The following is a 21883-nucleotide window of genomic DNA, read 5'->3' as shown; positions in this document are numbered from 1 at the left end:
TGGTGTGATCTCTCAATGATGGATTGCCCTGTAGGCGAGTGCGGGATGCCGGTAACGTGGCGTATCCCCCATTCCATAAAAAAGTTCTTCAAAAACTGGGATGAGTAAGCTGGACCATTATCAGTTTTTATCATTTTTGGTACGCCTAAAGTGGCGAATGCTTTTAAGAAATGCCGTTTAGCATCTTTAGCTCTTTCTCCTGTATGACAGGAGGCAAAAAGTGCGCCTGAAAAGGTATCTATGGAGGAATGTATGTATTTGAGTCGGCCGAATTCAGAAAAATGTGTAACATCAGTTTGCCATAGCTCAAGGCTTTGCAAACCTCTGGGGTTGATCCCTGTGGCTTGAGATTGTACACTGAAGCGCTGGCACTCTGGGCAGGCAGAAATGATATCTGCCGCCTGTTGCACGGTTAGATCGAACTGCCTCCTTAATCCTTTCGCGTTAGTATGGAAGAACGCATGACTCGCTCGTGCTTGCCCTAACCTATCAGGTAGGGGAGAGGCTGTCAAAACCGGCATTGCTAAAGAGTCAGCAACTCTGTTGCCTTCGGCTATAAATCCTGGAAGGTTTGTGTGAGATCTAATGTGCGTCACAAAAAAGGCACATTTTCGGTTGTTAATAAGCGTGATCAAATCTTTAAGCAGATGGAACAGCTGTAAATTAGAGACTTCTTTAAGGGCAGAAGCCTCCGCCCTTGTTACAATACCTGCTACGTACACAGAGTCCGTTACCAGGTTAAAAGGCTGATCGTGGAACAGAGTAAAGGCTCAAACAACTGCAGCCAATTCCACGATTTGTGGAGAGCCTGGATGAAAAGTAATGTCAGATTGCCAATTCTCATCAGTAAAGCACTTCCAGGTGACAACTGCTTTATGAGAGGCTCCTGACCCATCTGTAAAAAAGGGTAACAGCCTCCAACGGTGTTTCACTTCTTTTCGGATGTTCAGCTAAAGTAAAAGATAAGTGGAAAAGTTTATGTGGCAAGGGATGATTAGAGAACTGCCCTGAAAATCCTTGAACTGCAATCTGGAAAGGGAGTGAGTTCTGCATGAGAAAAGAGAGGTATGAGTCAACCACAGGCACATAAATAATTGCAAAGTCTTGGCCAGAAAGAGATAACACTCGGCTCCTGGCTTTCATAACAATGTGTGAAAGCATTTCTGGGAGTTGCCAAATTGTCTTTGAAGACTGATGGGGTAAAAAGACCCATTCTATTATCAACAAAGGATCTTTCACCTTAACGTCCCATTGAAAAATCATCCCTGAAAATTTGTCATCGTCTTTTAAGACTATTAAGTAAACAGCTAAATCAGGATCCCACCGAAAAGCTTTTCGTTCCGAAATCGCATCATGAACCTTGCTCAATGCTGTTTCTGCAGAAGGCGTCAGTTTCCTCGGGGCTAATAAGTTAGTATCCCCTTTCAATAGGTCAAACAATGGGGCTAATTCCTGATTAGAGATCCCTAAAAGAGGTCGTATCCAATTTATAGAGCCCAAAAGTTTTTGAACATCATTAAGGGTCTTAATTTGGACATCTATGTATATTTTTTGTGGCACAATTGACTGATTTGTGATCCTCCACCCCAAATAATTGTACGGTTCTTTCTTTTGGATCTTTTCTAAAGAAACATGTAGACCTGCTCCCTGAATCGCCTGCATAGTAGCTTGTGTAGCGTTTTTTAACTCGTCTTCTGATGCTGCAGCAATGAGCAAATCATCCATGTAATGATACAATATAACAGTAGGATACTCCGAACGTACAGGAGTGAGTATCTTTGCCACATACCATTGACATATAGTGGGACTATTTTTCATGCCCTGAGGTAATACAGTCCAATGATAGCGTTTTAGCGGTTCTCCCATGTTAATGCTTGGCACTGAGAATGCAAACCTAGGAGCGTCCTCAGGGTGCAGTGGAATGTCAAAAAAACAATCTTTTAAATCAATCACCATTAAATGCCAATCTCGGGGGATCATTGTTGGAGAAGGGAGACCCGGCTGTAAGGGTCCCATGGTTTCCATTGTTTCATTTATTTTTCGCAAGTCCTGGATTAAACGCCAATTTCCTGTTTTCTTCTGTATTACAAAAACAGGGGTGTTCCAAGGACTAAAAGTAGGAATCAGATGTCCTTTTTTCAATTGAATTTGGACTAGTTGCTCCAGGGCGCTAAGCTTTTCTTTTGATAAGGGCCACTGATTAACCCACACTGGGTCTTGTTTTTTCCATTTTAATTTTGGGGTCTTGCGCCCTTCTTCAGTGGCCCCTATTAAAAAAGCGATTCCAGTTGTATTCCCCATTGAGACAAAACGTCTCTTCCCCACAAGACCAGTGGTATGGGCATTACATATGGTCGAATGTTAGCTATTCTACCCTCAGGTCCAACAATTTGAACAATCCCCACACTTTGATAGCTGTTTCCCACACCCCCCACCCCTGCTAATGGCTGAGAGGTATGAGTAAGTGGCCACTGACGAGGCCATTTAGCTCGAGATATTACTGTAACATCTGCTCCAGTATCTATAAGTCCTGTAACAGAAACCTGCTGACCATCCTGCTTCATTATACACTGTTTCATAGGTCGATCTTTTGATATTGTTTGTGTCCATAGAACCTGGGGTTGGCCCGTGGAACCAAAAGCACCTTGTCTGGTAACACCTGTGGATGGAGAAACACTGTCCAAGGGGAACAAAATAAGTTGTGCGATCTTACTGTCTGCCGGTACCTCGCAGGGCGGTGTAGGCGTACATGCCATGATCTTGATTTCCAAGGCATCGCTGTCGATAATGCCGGGGAGCACAAAAAGACCCGTTAAAGTAGTCGACGATCTTCCTATTACGAGGGCGAACATTCCCTCTGGCAGTGGTCCCTGAAAGACTGTCTCTAAGAGATGCACAGAAGAGTCAGTTATGACAACTGTGTACTGGGTTAACAAATCCAATCCGGCACTGCTGCTGGTTGCTCGTTCGAGACCGAGTTTATCAGCGGTAACTGTGTTGTCTGCGGCTGAGGGATTTGTGTCTGAGCGCGGCGCCGTCCCGCGCTCTGCCTCCAGTTTCCCTGCTGTGAGATCGGCTGACCTTGCTTGTTAAATTTCGAGCGGCATTGACTAGTGAGGTGTCTGCCTTTATTGCATCTGCTGCAGATGGGTGTTTTAAAGCAATTCTTTTTTATGTGGCCTCTTTGTCCACACCCATAGCAAGTCAACTCTTCTTTTGCTGCTTGTATTGGCCCCCTCATTGCCGCAAAGGCATTTGCCATTGTTTCATATTTATATTCTGAAGTTCCGAAGCGGTTACACGCCTCCATCATCTCCACCAAGGTAGGATTTGGATTTGGTAGAGACTTTAGGAGTCTTTTGCAGTCTGCATTGGCATTCTTGACTGCCAGCTTAAGCATCAGAATATTTCTAGCTTCCAAATTATCAATCTGTTTCTCCAGAGCCCCTTGTAGTTTTGAAATAAAGTCCATGTAAGGCTCTTTAGGTCCCTGCATGATTGTAGTGAAAGCCTTCTGTGGTTTATTTACATCTGGAATTTTTAAGAAGGCTCTCTTAGCCTCTTGTGTGGTAGCGATTAAGGCTTCTCTCGGGCAGTCTCGCGCCTGAGCTGTCGGGTCCAAAAACTGCCCCGTTCCCAGGAGGTGGTCTGCGGTCATAGCCTGCAGAGCCTGATTGTTGCCAGCGGCAAATTGTTGCAGCACCTTCTCTACCCCCTGCTTCCAGGCAGATTCCCACAGCATGTATTGCAATGAGTTTAAGAGAAGACGAGCCAAAGTTTTTAAATCGAAAGGAGTAAGTACCTGACCTTCACAAACTGATTCTAACAGTCCCGTGAAGTAATGCGAGCCCAAGCCGTTCTCGGCAGCAACTCTCCTCAGTTCTTTTGTGATGGAAAAGTTAAGCGGCCCCCAGACAGGGTCTCCTCTGGCGGGATATGTTACTGGGGCCACAAAAGGATTATTTCGGCCAAACTTACGGCGTGGAGGACGCGGGGGGATCTGAATGGCAGAAGCCATGTCCACGTCCCCAGCCTCCAGAGCTTGTTTTTTAATCGTAGCCCATATCATGCCTGGGTCGTAGTCATCGGGAAACAAGTCTGGCTCTTGCTCAGGATCAAAGGGATCAGGTTCGAAGGGATTCTCACTAGGAGGTGTTGATTGAGCGGCAATAGTCGTATTTATGTGTTTGGTCTCTTTCTTTTTCTCCGGGGGGTTTAGAGCCTCACTCGGACTTTCACCGCTTAAAGGAGGAGCTGACGGTGGTGTCGCCTCCTTTCCTAGAGTCTGATGTTTAACTCCTTCGTACACCTTCCGCCATGGGGAAAGCAGCTTTAGAGCATCAGAGTCTCCCCTCGTCCCAAGGTCCCATAGTTGAACCCCCACACGATCCCAAAAATCATGCTCAAAGATGTTTACCGAGGTGACATCTGAAAATTTATCCCGGACCCAGTTTAGTATCAATTTCAGTTCATGGCCCGATATGTCCTTATTATGTTTCTTCATTAATTCTTTCATCATTTTATAAATGTCCCTTTCTTCATGGGAACTATGATTACCCATATTAAACGGTTTCTCCGAGCTCACCTGCCAATCCTTGGCGGGGACAAGACGGGTGGCCACCCTTTAAGACTTCTTTCAGTCTTCCTCCTCGGTCCTCGGAGACTTGCGACCGGCTGCCTTATTTTCGCAGTTGATAGCCTGTCGACATGTCAGGCTCCCTTCGTAATCACGTCGGGGTCACCATTTGTCGCAACAGAGGGACGGGGAGACTCTTGGATGCCAAGAAAGTTCCGTTTATTGTAGCAAATCCACTATCTTTTATAGTTAATACAGTTCTGACTCCATACAGAAGGCTCTCAGTGATTGGTTCATTAAGCTTCTTGCGTATACTGCTGATTGGCTATTCCAACTCAGCTTCTTGCTAAAATTTCACAATTTCTGCTTAGCTAAGATCTCTTATCAGTACAAGAACCATACACTCTAACTCCTTATCAGTACAACAGACCCTGCAATAAAATTAGGTCAATGTGTTGTAAATTCCTCTTTCTTATCAATTAAGTAGGTGTCATTTTATGCAGCTCTAGCCCAAGGTTTATGGTGTAACTCCTCCAAGGTTATCAGTTGTTCCTGGCTCACAGCTCGTGACCCTACAGTTCTACATGCTACTGCACGTAACACCATTCCTGGCTTGGAGAGACAGATCATGTGGAGACATGGAACTCCAGAGAGAATCGAGTCAGACAATGGCACTCATTTCAATAACAATCTTGTGAAAAACTGGGCTAAAGAGCACGTCATTGAGTGGATCTACCACGTAGCCTACTGTGCTCCAGCTTCAGGGAAGATTGAGCGCTACAACGGTTTGCTGAAAACCACCCTCAAAGCCATGGGGGGTGGAACTCCGAAAAACTGGGACAAACATTTAGCACAAGCTACCTGGTTGGTAAATAGTAGAGGTTCAGTAAACAGAGCAGGACCTGCACAATCAGACTTGGTCCAAACAGTAGACGGTGATAAAGTTCCTGTTGTACGTGAAAAGAATCTGTTAAACTGTTTGGGTATTTTCTCCTTCGGGCAAAGGGAAACCTGTCTGAGGGGTGGTGTCTACTGAAGGTCCTGGTCACACCTACTGGGTAATGCAGGAGAATGGTGAAATCCAGTGTATTCCACAGAAGAATCTAACTTTAGCTGAGAGTGTTTAAATTCATAGTGTATAATACAAGCTGTTAGGAGTTGTCTGTTCTAGGTACCATCGGCGTCCAACAATAAGGAGAATCTACGAGAGAATCTACAGTACATGAGCATGAACCCAACGTCACCTGGGAGTCCCTGTTCTCATCTCATCTGTGAGGAGACAAACTGTTCTGAGCTTTAGAATCAGCTACATCTGAGATAGCCGGAATGAAGTGTAAACTGAACTCGTAATATTCATTAGTGTAAATATTGGTTTAGATTAGATCAGATAGTTCTTAGCAATACTCTGGGTGAAGTAGACGGGGTGGATTGTGTTAGTTTGAAGCAGGCTAGAACATTTTGGTGAAAGAGAAACTAGACCATAGGCTATGAAAGGAATATGCTGCGACGAAGGGACGGGGAGACAGCTTGATGCAAGCTAAGTTCCGACTTTATTAGGCAACATACAGGACTTATATACTTTGTCAGAAGGTATCAGAAGGCTTAACATTTTTACATATTGAATAGTCATTTTATCACATGCAAAACCATCTCTTCTTCCAATCTAAATTCTTGTCTGCCACATCTGCTTCCCCGTGGAGCAACAGTTAGCATATTCATCAGATAAGAAGGACAGGCATATTCATCAGATGGCAGGACAGTCTCCTTGCTTCTCCTGATATGCAAATTCTCATTCTTTCCTCTTGCACAATGTTCAGGTCCACTCTGACTCAGATAGTTTGGCCAAGGGCTTGTGTTGCAGCTGGTCCACTGATTGACCACTGTTACATTAATCCCACAGGAATACAATGGTGATGTCTCCTTCCCTCAGAGTCTTGCTGAAGAAGAATGTAAACATTAGATAACACTCTCGCCATTTTGTTTTTTCTCTGCTTCTGGCTTCGGACTGAGCTGCAGCTCCCTAACCTCACCTTCCACTAACTTTGCTTCTTAACCTCTTGGCTGAACCTCTATTCTTCCTTAGGACTGGGGTAAGGTTGAGAGGGGCAGGGGGAAGGTGCAGGGGTGGTTGAGGTATTTGTCCACTCCACTCTCCTTGGTGAGCGATCCTAGCCGCTTGGCAGCCTTATCTCCTACCTGCAGGGCATTTGCACCAATAGTTCTGTGTGGGAAGCTTTCTCCTGCAGCGAGGTATGGAATGTAAACATCAGGCCCTGTGATGGGAAGTGTCCTTGTAGTCTTACTGATTTCCAGAGGCCTAGGCTGAGAACTATGAGCAACCCACGCACAGCTGTCAGGGGGTGGAATCTGCCGGCCCCCGGGGCGGACACAGCCCCAGGGGGCTGACCCTGGCCAGCCCCCCTGGGTGGTACTCACAGGTTGTTTACCACAGGTAACCTATTTCTGCCTTACACTTAACTTGGGACCAATCTGTACTGTCCACTTCTGCCAGCCCCTCTGGGGGCTATATAAGCCATAGTATTGCCTTAATAAATCGTACTGATGCACAGATGCCTAGAAGCTGCTGTCTCGAGTCGTCAGTAGCCCGATCTCGCCTCTCGCCAGCCTCCGTACCCCGACAGTTCTGCATCTCACCAGCCGGCTTAGGATTGGCTCTCCTTGATTCCCTTGACTATTCCTTTCTAACCTCCCTGACCTCTCTGAGGGGATCGTTGGATTCCTGTATGTTATCCTTCTCCTCTTCCTCTTGTTGTTCTGGTTGTCCCTGGCCTAGAAACGAACTTTCCTGTGGGAGAGTTCTCCCGCAGCGGGGCATGAGCTGTAAATATGAGACCTTGCGATGGGAGATGTCCTTGGAGTCTCACAGGCTCCAAGGATGCTAGGCTGTGGACTGTGAGCAACCCACGCACACCTGCAGAGGGCTGGACCTGACAGCCCCTGGGGTGGACACAGCTCCAGGGGGCTGAGTCTGCCAGCCCCCTGGGGTGGGAACCACAGGTTGGTTTTGCTACAGGGTAACCTATCTGCACCTTGCACGTGTCTCTGGGCCAATCTGTACTGTCCACTTGTGCCAGCCCCAGGCTGGCTGGATACACCTCCTCTGAGCACTATATAAGACACTGCACTACCCTAATAATGTTGTACTGATGCATAGCAAGCTGCTGAGTCGACTCTTCAGTGCCCCGATCTCGCCTCTCACCAGCCTCCGGACCCCGACACTTTCCTAAGATCATTCTTAAACTCCTTGAACCATCCTCTTTCTTGGCAGCCAATCTTACAACGCTCCTCTCGTCAGAGTACTGAGATCTAAGTATGTTGGCCAAATCTCGAAAATTATACGTCTCCTCTTCTTCCTCTTGTGCACCAGAGGTCCCCTCTCCTAACTGTTCTTTTTAATCACTCTTTGACAAATGTTTCATCTTAGCTTTCACACTGGCAGGGGCCAAAATGTTCTGAGGTGAGACAGACTTTGATTACTCCACTAGTTGTTTTGAATTATTGGGGGGCTGTGTTTTCGAATCTGACTTAGGGCCAGGGTGCTGCCTGAGGAGTTTAAGTGGCTGAATTAGTGTTATTAGTTGAAGGAACATCTTGGGGTGTTTTCAGTGCTCCTGGACATTCTGGCATGTTTCTGTTTTTGGTGAGAACATTGGCAACTATCTCAGAATCTAGGGGAAGAGGTGTAGTGGTGGCCCCCCCTTGCTCTCCTCCCGAGCTATCAGTGTTTTGATTTGGATTGCTGTTTTGTTTATCATTTGTCTGGGACAATGGTCCCTTCTTTTTACTTCATAAAGGTATCACACCAGAGTTTCTCTTACATCATGCAAAATCTGCAAGTTTGAAGCAAGCTAGAATGTTTTGGTGAGAAAAAGTAGATGATAGGCTATGAAAGGAAAACAATGGTGATGTCTTCTTCCCTCAGAGTCTTGCTGAAGAAGAATGTAAACATTAGATAACACTCTCGCCATTTTGTCTTCACTCTCGGGCTGGGCTTTGGCTGAGCTGCATCTCCCCAACCTCACCTTGCTTCTTAACCTCTTGGCTGAACTTCTTTTCTTCCTTAGGACTGGGGTAAGGTTGAGAGGGGCAGGGGGAAGGTGCAGGGGTGGTTGGGAGCCTCTCCTGGGGACTCAGGTTTCTGGGAGGGGAGTTGTATTTCTGTATTATTTTTACCTTGTATATTTTTGTATTTTTCTGTATATATTGTAAATAACTGCTTGTATATTGTGCTAGCTGTAAATAAATAGCTTCATTTATATTCCCAGAACCGGCTGAGTCTAGTTTGGGTACCTTCTAAAGTGTGGGGGGGCGGGTAGCACCCAAACCACCAAGTATTTTTTATTTGGCTTTCCCCAACGTGGGGCAAATTCATTTGAGTGACTGTTAATTAACTCTGGGAATCAGAATGAAGCCAATAAAGCAGCTATTTTACTTGGTGGGGGCTATTGTGTGGCCTGTTTTCTGTTTTCTTGTGTACAATTGGATCAAAGACCAAATTGGTTATTTCTTGCTTCATGTAGTTTTTAAGAAGGTCAAAGCTAAACTTACAAGCATTTTCTGGTCCTGGGGTGATTTCATTCTCGGGTATGCTGGTTTTAATGTCACTGAAAATCTTATCAGTAACATTACAGGGGTATTTGCCAATAATATTACAAGCTATCAAAATACTGCTTTAACTACAGCCCTGATGAGGGTAATTAATCCCAGAACTGAGATGCCAGACATTTATTCAGGATTATGTTCATGTAAGAGCATGTTGTTACTCTTAAGTGTCAATTTATGTCTTGTAGTTTTAACTTTCATATTAATTCTGGCATTATGTGTGAAAAATTCAAGTGCAGTGCTTGCAAAAACTAGGAAAATTTCTGTGTCGAAAGCAAACGGGAAAGTGTCTCAAATACCTTCTCCCCAGCCAAATTCAGGGACAGTCTCATATCAACAAAATATCAGTGGAAACCAAAAGACAGATAATTCGGGAACACAACAATCTCCTTCTCCCCAGCCAGTCTCTACACCACCTCTCTCCCAGTCAGGGGCACAGCCATGGATAGTCCCTGTGCCTTCATCTTCAGATTCTGGGAAAACTGCCAATGTTCCTAACAATAATGACAACAAAGATAACAAACAAGGGTTGGCAGGCATCCCAGGAGTACAGGCTCAAAAACAGAATGTACCCACGAATGGTAACAATAATAACACCAGCTCAGCCAGTTCGAATCCCCAGCCAGCAGACCAGAACCCTGTTACCTCTAAGGCAGATCTGAACTCACAGACCTCAGGCCAGGCCCCCAATGATTCAAAACCTCCAGCAGACACGTCAAAGTCTGTTGCTGCGCAGGCCTTTTTGGCACCTGCTGAAGCAAAAGCTAAGACACAGTTTTTGACAAAGTGTGATTCAAAGGAGGATATAAGAGAGGGGACCTCTGGTGAGCAAGAGGTGGAAGAGGAGGCATTTAGTCTTCGAGACCTAGCGAACATGCTGAGATCGCAGTACTCAAATGAGAAGAGCGCTGTGAGGTTGGCTGCCAAGAAAGAGGATGGTTCCAATGAGTTCAAGAGTGCTATTAGGAAGGTTCTGTTTCTAGGCCAGGGACAACCAGATCAACAGGAGGAAGATGAGGAGGATGACATCCAAGACTCCAACGATCCACTCAGAGAGGTCAGGGAAGTTAGAAAGGAATATTCAAGGGAATCAGGTGAGCCAATCCTAAGCTGGCTAGTGAGATGCGGTTGCATTGGTGCTAATGCCCTGCAGGTAGGAGACAAGTCTGCCAAGCAGCTAGGACCACTCACCAAGGAGAGTGGAGTGGACAAATACCTGGCAAGTCTTCTTGGTAAGGTTAGCTTGTGGACACACCTTTTGTTGGCTGTGGCTATGAGATATCCTTCCTGAGATGATCTGCCACGGGCTGCCAAGAAGTGGAACACCATTGAGCAGGGAATGAAGCTTCTGAAGGAGTTTGCTGAGAAGGAAGTGCTTTCTGGAGATCATGGCACACATGAGCCTGATGACATTCCTCTTGGAACAGGTCTCATGAAGAATCTTATTAAGCTTGCTCTGTCATCCTATGCTAACATCTTGGCCAGCAAGTTTCTATCAAGTGTTGGAGAAATTCTTGTTAGCACAGCACACAAGAATTATAAACATGAGCAACCCGTGCTGGGAATGTCCTTGAATCCATCTTGGGAGTTTAGATAGCAGGCACAGGGTAGCTTTCCCCCACATGCAGTTGCAGGTGGGCAGAATTTGGCCAGCCCCAGAGGCTGACCCTCAGATTGTTATGGTATGCTGACCTATTGATGCCTTACAAGTAACTCTGGACCCTCTGACTGTAACCAATATTAAGCTGAGCACGCCTCTTGCTAGAATGCATATAAGTTAATCACGGAAATAAAGGGGATTTGAGCATCTAACCATATTGGTGAACAAAGAGTCATCTTCCCATAGCGCTCCACCGAACGTGATTTCCAACAATCAAGGAGTGATAATGGAAGGCCTATCACTGTTGGTGAATTCACTGACAAGCTCAGGCAGATAGAGGACAGTTTGTCACATTCTGGCCTAGTCTCTGCCACACAAACTATGACTACAGAGATAAAGGGTATGAAAGATAGCATCAAGGATGGCAATAAAGACAGCATGAAAGAACTGAAGGAGGACCTAAAAACCTCAATTTCCAATCTGGTAAAGGATACCATTCCTGCATCATCTGAATGATTGCATGTTTCTGCGGTCAGGAACAGACGCCCACCTCCTGCAAGGCAATTCCAGCCCAGGAGGAGACAAATTCCACCTAGACATCAGCAATCATGTCCATCACTGTGGATAACTCTGCGTGACCAATTTGGTGAAAACATAAAAAAATAGGATGGTCAACCTACTTCAGCTCTTTCAAAGAGAATCAGGGAACAGCAGAGTGGCAGAAACAGAGGCAACAATGCCAGGAAAGTGGCTGTCACTTCTTCAGCTCCCCAGAGCAACTGCAATTATTCCAACAATTACAATTTCTCTCACAACAACACCAATCACTGTGTACACCGTACATGCCATGTTCAGCATTAGGGTTGCCCAGCCTCCAGCCAGGAGGAGGAAAGGGATAGTGGAGAGAACCAAATCTATTGGAATGTATTCATTAGGTGGCCTGGCAGTTCAACAGTTCTGAAATACAGGGCTTTAGTTGACACAGGTGCTCAGTGTACCATAATGTCATCGAATTGCAAAGGGACAGGGTCTATCACTATTTCTGGAATCACTGGTGGATCTCAAGAGTTAACTAAGTTGCAGGCTGAGATCAGTTTAACTGGTAAAGAGTGGAAGAAACATACTATTGTAACTGGTCCTGATGCACCTTGCATTCTGGGAATTGACTTTTTGAGACAAGGTTGTTTCAAAGATCCTAAGGGTCACAAATGGGCTTTTGGAATAGCATCTGTAGAGATCGAGGATGGTAAATTGAAATTGTCCATTAGACCTGAACTTTCAGATGAATCTGCAGTTGTGGGACATCATGACATAGAGGATCTGGAAATGCCGATTGCTACTCAAACTGTGCACCACAGGCAGCACAGAACTAACCGTGACTCTTTGTTGCCCATTCATCAGCTGATTCATCAATTGGAGAGTCAGGCTGTCATCGAGAAAGCTCATTCACCTTTCAACAGTCCCATCTGGCCTGTTCATAAACTTAACGGCGATTGAAGGCTCACAGTTGATTTTTGTTCCCTCAACGAGGTGACGCCGCCCATGAGCGCAGCTGTGCCGGACATGCTGGAACTCCAGTATGAGCTGGAATCAAAGAAGGCTAAATGGTATGCTACCATAGACATTGCTAATGCTTTCTTCTCTATTCCCATAGCAGGCTTCAGTTTGCATTCACCTGGAGAGGAATCCAGTACCAGTTCAACCGTTTGCCTCAGGGGTGGAAACACGGCTCAACAATCTTTCACTCAGTCATCCACATTGTACTGGAGAAAGGCAAAGCTCCAGAGCACATCCAGAACATCGACGACATCATTGTGTGGGGCCAAACTGCTGAGGCAGTCTTCGAGAAAGGTAACAAAATCATTGACATTCTGCTGCAAGCAGGTTTTGCCATTAAGAGAGACAAGGTCAAAGGCCCTGCCAGAGAAATTCAGTTTCTGGGAGTGCGGTGGCAGGATGGTCGCCGTCACATTCCTCTGGATGTAATCAACAAAGACTCCACCATGGCAGTTCCCACCAATAAGAAGGACACTCTCTCATTCTTAGGTGCAGTGGGATTTTGGAGACTACACATTCCTGGTTCCAGCCAGATTGTCAAACCTCTGCTTGATGTGACTCGTAAGAGAAACAATTTCAAGTGGGGACCTGAACAGCAAGCAGCCTTTGATCAGATCAAGCGAGAAGTAGTCCATGCAGTGGGCTTAGGACCTGTGCGATCTGGGCCGGACATTAAGAACATTCTGTTCATGGCTGCCAGTGACAATGGTCCAACTTGGAGCCTTTCGCAGTGTGCTAGTTTGAAGCAAGCTGGAATGTTTTGGTAGAAGAACTAGATAACGGGCAGTGACCTGCACTGCCTTTCGCAGTGTGCTAGTTTGAAGCAAGCTGGAATGTTTTGGTAGAAGAACTAGATAACGGGCAGGACCTGCACAATCAGATTTGGTCCAAACAGTAGACGGTGATAAAGTTGCTGTTGTACATGAAAAGAATCTGTTAGGGAAAACTGTTTGGGTATTTTGTCCTTCGGGCGAAGGGAAACCTGTCCGAGGGGTGGTGTCTGCTGAAGGTCCTGGTCATACATACTGGGTAATGCAGGAGAATGGTGAAATCCAGTGTATTCCACAGAGAAATTTAACCTTAGCTGAGAGAGTTTAAATTCAAGCTGTTAGGAGTTTTCTGTTCTAGGTAACATCGGCGCCCAACACTGAGAGAATCTACGATAGAATCTACAGTACCTGAGCACGAACCCAACGTCACCTGGGAGTCCCTGTTCTGAGCTTTTGAATCACCTACATCTGATTGAAGCGTGAACTGAACTTGTATATATTGTTTTAGTGTAAATATTGGTTTAGATTAGATTGGATAATTCTCAGTGATACTCTGAGCGAAGTAGACAAGGGGTGGATTGTGCTAGTTTGAAGCAAGCTGGAATGTTTTGGTACAAGAACTAGATAACGGGCAGTGAAATGAAAACAATTGATGTCAACTTCTCTCACAGTCTCGCTGAGAACTCTGGGAAGAAGAAAGACTTTTTCTCCATTTTGTCTCTCACTCTTGCTTTTGCATTAGACCTGGTCACATCTCATTAACCCTGCTCCTACTAACCTTGCTCCCTAACCTCTTGGCTGCACCTCTTTTCTTCCTGAGAACTGGGGTAAGGTTGAGAGGGGCCGGGGGGAGGTGTTGGGGTGGTTTGAGAGCCCCTCCTGGGGACTCAGGTTTCTGGGAGGGGAGTTGTGCTTTTGTATTGTTTATCCTTTGTATATTTCTGTATATAATTGTATATAACTGTATATATTGTAAATAGCTGCTTGTAAATTCTGCTAGCTGTAAATAAATTGCTTCATCTATATTCCCAGGGTCCATCTGAGTTAGCTGGGGCAAATTCAAAAGTGTGGGGGGGCGGGGTAACCCCTAAACCATCACACGCAGAGAGCTCCAAACGAGACACGTGGTCGTCCACTTGGTTTCTGGGGTCATAGCTACAGAGGCTCAGAGGCAAATTACACTCCAACAGAGAAAGAGATACTAGCAGCCTATGAAGGAGTGAAAGCAGCTTCTGAAGTGATTGGAACTGAGTCACAATTGCTTTTAGCTCCTAGACTGCCAGTTCTTAACTGGATGTTCAAAGGCAAAGGTTCATCACCGCATCATGCCACAGATGCAACCTGGTCTAAATGGATGGCTTTGATACCCCAACGAGCACGAATGGGTAATCTTGACCGAACTGGTCTGGTGGAGGTGATCACCAACTGGCCGGAAGGCACAGACTGTTCCAAACCTCCAGAGGAGAAAATAACTCGTGCTGAGGAAGTTCCTCCCTATGGTGATCTCTCTCATCAGGAAAAGAACTATGCTTTGTTCACAGATGGTTCCTGTCATCTTGTTGGGAACAAGCGGAGATGGAAGTCAGCAGTCTGGAGTCCTACCAGGAGAGTTACCGAAGCGAGAAATGGAGAAGGAGAATCCAGTCCGTTTGCTGAGGTAAAAGCTGTCCAACATGCTTTTGATGTGGCTGAACGTGAAAATGGGCCTACCCTTTACCTCTACACCGACTCGTGGATGGTAGCCAATGCTCTATGGGGTTGGCTAAAGGACTGGAAGAAGCATGGTTGGCAGAGGAAAGGAAAGCCTATTTGGTGTGCTGATCTATGGCAGGACATTGATTCACGGCTGGAGAGAATTCCAGTGAAGGTGCGGCACGTAGACCCACCCATGCCTAAGAACAGAGCTGCTGAGAAACAACAAAACAACCAGCAGGCAGACCAAGCTGCTAAGGTTTCTCAAGTTGATACCAACTCTGTTCTTGACCTTGATTTGAAATACCAAGGTGAACTGTTCTTAGCTCGGTGGGCCCATGATTCGTCTGGACATCAAGGCAGAGATGCAACATACCAATGGGCATGCGATAGGTCAATTGATTTGTCCATGGACGCTATCACCCAAGTCATCCATGACTGTGACATTTCTGCTGCTATTAAGCAGGCTAAGCAAATCAAGCCCTTATGGTATGGTGAGAGGTGATCAAAGTACAAGTATGGTGAAGCCTGGCAGATTGACTACATCAATCTACCTCAATCTCGTTCTGGCATACAGTATGTGCTAATGATGGTAGAGGCCAGCACCAGATGACTAGAAGCCTATCCAGTTCTACATGCTACTGCACATAACACCATTCCTGGCTTGGAGGGACAAATCACGTTGGTACATGGAACTCCAGAGAGAATCGAGTCAGACAATGGCACTCATTTCAAGAACAATCTTGTGAAAAACTGGGCCAAAGAGCACGTCATTGAGTGGATCTATCGCGTACCCTACTATGCACCAGCTTCTGGGAAGATTGAGCGCTACAACGGTTTGCTGAAAACTACCCTTAAAAGCCATGGGGGGTGGAACTCTTAAAAACTGGGACAAACATTTAGCACAAGCTACCTGGTTGGTAAGTAGTAGAGGTTCAGTAAACAGAGCAGGACCTGCACAATTAGACTTGGTCCAAACAGTAGATGGTGATAAAGTTCCTGTTGTACATGAATTGAATCTGATAGGGAAAACTTCAGGCGAAGGGAAACCTGTCCGAGGGGTGGTATCTGCTGAAGGTCCTGGTCACACCTACTGGGTAATGCAGGAGAATGATGAAATCCAGTGTATTCCACAGAGAAATCTAACCTTAGCTGAGAGAGTTTAAATTCAGAGTGTATAATACAAGCTGTTAGGAGTTGTCTGTTCTAGGTACCATCGGCGTCCAACTATGAAGGAATCTACAGTACATGAGCACGAACCCAACGTCACCTGGGAGTCCCAGTTCTCAACTCATCTGTGAGGAGACAAACTGTTCTGAGCTTTTGAATCACCTACATCTGAGATAGCTGGAATGAAGTGGGAGGCTGCCTGGGGTGTAGTGATCATCAGATAGTGGAGTTTTCAATATGCAGGGAGATAGGGAGGAACTATAACAGAACCCACACCTTGGACTTCTGGAGGGCAAATGTCAGTTTGGTCAAGAAACTTATTTCCAATGTCCCCTGGACAGCAGTCCTTGAGAACAAAGGGGTCCAGGATGGTTGGTCCTACTTTAAACAGGAGCTCTTGAAGGCTCAGGAACTGGCAGTGCCCATGTGCCGAAAGATGAGCCGGCGGGGAAGGCGACCAACCTGGATGAGCAAACAGCTCCTGAAGGAATTGGGAGAAAAAAAGAGGGTGTATCACCTTTGGAAGGAGGGGAAGGCTTCTCCTGACGTGTTTAAGGAGGTAGCCAGATTATGCAGGAGAAAAATTAGAGAGGCTAAGGCCCAGCTAGAACTTAGGCTGGCCACCTCTGTGAAGGATAATAAAAAGCACTTTTATAAATTTATCAATTCTAAAAAGAAGGGCAAAAAGAGCCTCCACTCCTTACTGGACCAGGAGGGGAACACTATAACTGATGACGAAGAAAAGGCTGAGGTCCTGAATGCCGCCTTTGCCTCAGTTTTCGACAGTAAGGAGGGAGGAGTTCAGGGCAAGTGGCCTCTTGAACTGGGGGATGGGGTCAGGGAGCGGTGTGTTCCCCTGGAAATTCATGAGAAATTAGTTCAGGACCTGCTGAGCCACCTGGACACCCACAAGTCCATCCCAGAGTGCTGAGAGAGCTGGCAGCTGAGTTGGCCAAGCCGCTCTCCATCATTTTCCAGCAGTCCTGGCTCACCAGAGAGGTCCCAGGAGACTGGAAAATGGCCAATGTGGTCCCCATCCACAAGAAGGGTCGGATGGAGGAACCTGGGAACTACAGACCCGTCAGCCTGACCTCAGCGCCAGGGAAACTGATGGAACAGGTTATCTTGGGGGTGATAAGAGCGCACCTGAGGGATGGCAAAGGGCTCAGGTCCAGCCAGCATGGGTTTAGGAAGGGCAGATCCTGCCTTTCTAACCTGATCTCCTTCTATGATCAGGTGACCCACTTGGTGGATGTGGGGAGGCCTGGGGATGTGGTCTATCTGGTCTGCAGCAAGGCCTTTCACACTGTCCCCCACAGCAAACTGCTGGCTAAGCTGTCAGCCCATGGCTTGGATGGCAACACTCTATGCTGGGTTAGGAACTGGTTAGAGGGCCGAGCCCAGAGAGTGGTGGTGAATGGTGCCACATCCAGCTGGCAGCCAGTCACTAGCGGTGTCCCTCAGGGATCAGTGCTGGGCCCTATCCTCTTTACCATCTTCATAGATGATCTGGATGAAGGCATCGAGTCAGTCATCAGCAAGTTTGCAGATGACACCAAGCTGGGGGCAGATGTGGCTGGGTTGGATGGCAGAAGGGCTCTGCAGCGGGACCTTGACCGCCTGGACAGACGGGCAGAGTCCAATGGGATGGCGTTCAGTAGCTCCAAGTGCCGGGTGCTGCACTTTGGCCATAACAACCCCATGCAGAGATACAGGCTGGGGTCGGAGTGGCTGGAGAGCAGCCAAACAGAGAGGGATCTGGGGGTGCTGATTGATACCCGCCTGAACATGAGCCAGCAGTGTGCCCAGGTGGCCAAGAGGGCCAATGGCATCCTGGCCTGCATCAGGAATGGTGTGGTCAGCAGGAGTAGGGAAGTCATTCTGCCCCTGTACTCTGCGCTGGTTAGACCACACCTTGAGTACTGTGTTCAGTTCTGGGCCCCCCAGTTTAGGAGGGACATTGAGATGCTTGAGTGTGTCCAGAGAAGGTCGACGAGGCTGGTGAGAGGCCTTGAGCACAAGCCCTACGAGGAGAGGCTGAGGGAGCTGGGATTGTTTAGCCTGGAGAGGAGGAGGCTCAGGGGTGACCTTATTGCTGTCTACAACTACCTGAGGGGTGGTTGTGGCCAGGAGGAGGTTGCTCTCTTCTCTCAGGTGGCCAGCACCAGAACGAGAGGACACAGCCTCAGGGTACGTCAGGGGAAATTTCGGCTCGAGGTGAGGAGAAAGTTCTTCACTGAGAGAGTCATTGGACACTGGAATGGGCTGCCCGGGGAGGTGGTGGAGTCGTCGTCCCTGGAGCTGTTCAAGGCAGGATTGGACGTGGCAGTTGATGCCATGGTCTAGCCTTGGGCACTGTGGTAAAGGGTTGGACTTGATGATCTGTGAGGTCTCTTCCAACCTTGGTGATACTGTGATACTGTCATACTGTAATCTGTAGCTGCAAGGGTAATGGAAGGACAGAATATTCTAGTGGTAGTAACAGAAGTCAAAAAGTGACTTCTACACAGACTGAGATGGCTTTGCATGCAGGTAGCACCCCAGGTCCACAGATAACATTTGCGGCATCCTTGCACACTACTTGGAATTGTGTACCAAAAAAGGATACATTCAAGCTTATTACAATATTCAAGGCAAAGCAAGTAATATTGCCATAACTGAAAGAACACATACAGAAATCCACAGTAAGAAGTCTACAGAATTGATCCAAGTTACAAAATGCTCATAATTGCAACAGAATCTTTCACCCAAACAAGTCATTCATCTGTTGCACAGATGAAAGTAATCATCTGAGCTAGTAAGATACAATTTCATAGTAGAAGAAAAAAGCAAATGCTTTAATAACTTCTATCTGGAGTTTGTATCATTAAACACACACAGATCTAGAACCTCTACAATAGCTGCATAAGAAATTATTTTAACATCTAAACCATAACTTTTAGGCCACAATATGCAGAAGACTTTTGTCATTTATTTGAATGGACTATAATGATTCAACCCTCAACAGAAAATATATACAGCAATTAACAAAAAGCCCAACTATTATGAGAATTAAAACTTTTATTAATGTATTCACATATTAGGCAAATGCAACACACATGAAACTTATTTCTTAGGTTCACAAATTCTTCCAATACATTAGTTTTCTGGTAAAATGAGCACATACTGGAAACTGCCTTGCCTATTTTTTTAAAGGTGTCTGGCCCACTTTTTCAAGGATTGATTTTTGGTATTGCTTCTATGCTGTATGGCATAAAAATATCCATCACTGTCATCAATTCAGTCAATTGATTAAAAGTTGTAACACTGGCCACATTTTTGATCTGAAAGCTAAATTATTACTAGCTGTACTTACAAAGTACAGTACTAGCATAATAGATGAAACAATGGGGAAAAAAGACAAAGGCAATCCTGTTACTGCCACAATAACAAAAGATTGACAGACAGATAGGTAACAAGATTGTTAGTAAAATGCATATTTTTCAAGTCAGAATAACCCTTCTATACAGTTTCCCAACCATTCCCCAAACTGGACTTATTTGTAGAATATATTTCAGAATATTTGTAGCATGATGCAACTGCAGTGTCCAAGGGTTCGCAATAACATACACTGTCACAAAGAACCTAGAAGTCCTCCTTCATTAATCATATCTCAGTAACCACTATCCTAGCGATATTGCAGAAGCAGCTATTTTTAATAACAAAGCCCATTATGACATAATGAATGCATATGATCTGGTATGTAAGTAAGCTATACAAAGCCACTCAGCTCAGAAATTTAAATTACATTACTGAAATATGTTAAGAAGCTGTATCTATTAAAAACCTATACAAAAAGTCTAGTTTACCTTGGGAAAGGATTTTTCAAATTATCTGGCTCCAAAAACTAAAACCTATGATTTTCAGATGTGCAAGAGATAAACCAATAATCTTGTGTATTTAATCCACTATCCAATGCATTGGCAAATTCTTATTCCATGAGAAGCAACACTGATTTCAGTGATTTAAGGTACAAAAAAAATCCCACATTATATCAGTGCCAGCAATACTGCTGGCAAGAGACGTATCAACTCAGGTAGGGAAAAGTAGACTCCTAAGCATGATGAATACTCAGAATTTATAACATGAATACATTTTGGGTCCCATTAAGCATATAAAGTGTTTTAAGATTTCACAGGTGAATCTCAATACATTTCTTTCTCTTCCAATGAAGAGATTTTCTTTTTTTTTCTTTAAGAAGGCAGCAAAAAGTTAAGATTTTCTACAAGGAAAGTCTGCTTTTCATGTTTAGGACAACTTTAAAACATGCTTATATAAAAATATAAGAGAATAGAGGAGTCTTGGGAATTTATGAGATATTTACCCCAATCAAGAAAACAAACAAATATTTATGGGAACTAAAATGTAGAACAGCACAATACTGTGATACTTGAGATCATGATACATTACCTGTACATATACTTATTCATGTTATTGATAAACCATTAGGACAGTCAGATATTTATCCAATAAAAGCACTATTAAGAATGTTTAGAACTGTCCCTTCTTTCTGAAGAAGGTATTTCTATACACTAAATTTTCATCTAGTATCAGAGTACAGGAAACAGAATCCACAAGGTGCTTTAATTGATGAGACCGAGTGCTGTTTTTAATTTCAAAACCTTTGTGGTCATTGGGGACCACACACATACTATGACAGATGAGCTGTTATCTAATGCCTGTTGATTGGACTCGATATTTAGTCCACTGGTAACAGAGAAAGGAATTTTATGACATACTGGAACAGCGTACTGAAGGGGAGCCCATCTGAGTCAATACTTTGTCCAACCATTGTAGAGGTCCATTCAGATGAAGTTCAATCCAGCAAGGAGTGCTTGTTACTGTTTGACGCCTAGAAAACAAAGAATAGGAAAGTCAGAAAGTAGCTTTGGCTACCATAGTTTTCAATCATATGGCCAAATATGTTTCCATCCATATGTTCTACACAGAAAGATATAAATCTGCAATCACTACCATAACTGTTGCTAAGCTTTTTTTCAGACAGTCTTTGAAGGAAAAAAGCCACACAAAAAAAACCCCACCAAACCCAAACACCCCCACATCTGTAAGACAAATCAATAATTACATGCTTGTCCATAATACATCAAGTATATTCTGCTCCAGAGAATAAGAACTACAGCATTTGCTTCAAGTGCCACACCAAGACACTTCTAAAAAAAAAGATTGTCCAACCAACATGATATTCACATCACAGATAGCTATGTGCATCTGTATCTCAACTGTCTGCATGCATAACTGAATTTGACTTGTGTAGACAACTACATAGAAATACAGAATAGAAACATTTGGCTCTGCACTGTCACTGTGGCCAAACAGCACAATACTATGGTGATCATAAGGTCTGGTTTTTTGTAGCCATTTGACAAGTTAAATATATAAGAAAACTGCTAGATGTTGTCAGAAACACTAAGAAACACTATGTCAAACCACAGTGTATGGTTATACTGCACTGACGCTATCTCAAAGGAATACCAAACTTTATCTCCTATAATGTTACACTTTTACATTTATGTTGTACTGTAACATTCTCACACAAACCAACTTAAGTAAAAAATGTGTTTCTCTTATAGAATAGTCTGGGTTGGAAGCGACCTCTGAAAGCCATCTAGTCCAACGCCCTCTGCAGTAAGCAGGGGCATCCTCAACTAGATCAGGTTGCCCAGCGCCCAGTCAAGCCTCATTTTGACTGTCTCCAGGAATGGGGCCCCAATCACCACCCTGGGCAACCTGTTCCAGTGTTCCAATACACTCATGGTAAATAACTTGTTCCTAACATCCAATCTAAATCTACTCTTCTCTATTTGGAAACCATTTTCCCTCATCCTATCACTACAG

At 45.0% G+C, this 21883-nt stretch overlaps 1 protein-coding gene across 4 annotated transcripts in view; it reads right to left on the bottom strand.

Annotated features, from left to right (window-relative positions):
- Positions 1 to 19030: 19030 nt before the first annotated feature.
- LOC135192867 (mothers against decapentaplegic homolog 2-like) overlaps positions 19031 to 21883 on the bottom strand; it is a 244992-nt gene continuing 242139 nt past the window's right edge. For all 4 annotated transcript variants that reach the window (XM_064176240.1, XM_064176239.1, XM_064176242.1 and 1 more), the window contains one exon: positions 19031 to 20879. In XM_064176240.1, coding sequence (XP_064032310.1) covers positions 20756 to 20879 — 124 coding nt within the window. In that variant the 3' untranslated portion in view covers positions 19031 to 20755. The remainder of the gene's footprint in view (positions 20880 to 21883) is intronic.

The sequence above is a fragment of the Pogoniulus pusillus genome, chromosome W (assembly GCF_015220805.1).
Source record: "Pogoniulus pusillus isolate bPogPus1 chromosome W, bPogPus1.pri, whole genome shotgun sequence".
Lineage (NCBI taxonomy): Eukaryota > Metazoa > Chordata > Aves > Piciformes > Lybiidae > Pogoniulus > Pogoniulus pusillus.
This window is presented reverse-complemented; position numbering and strand designations above follow the sequence as displayed.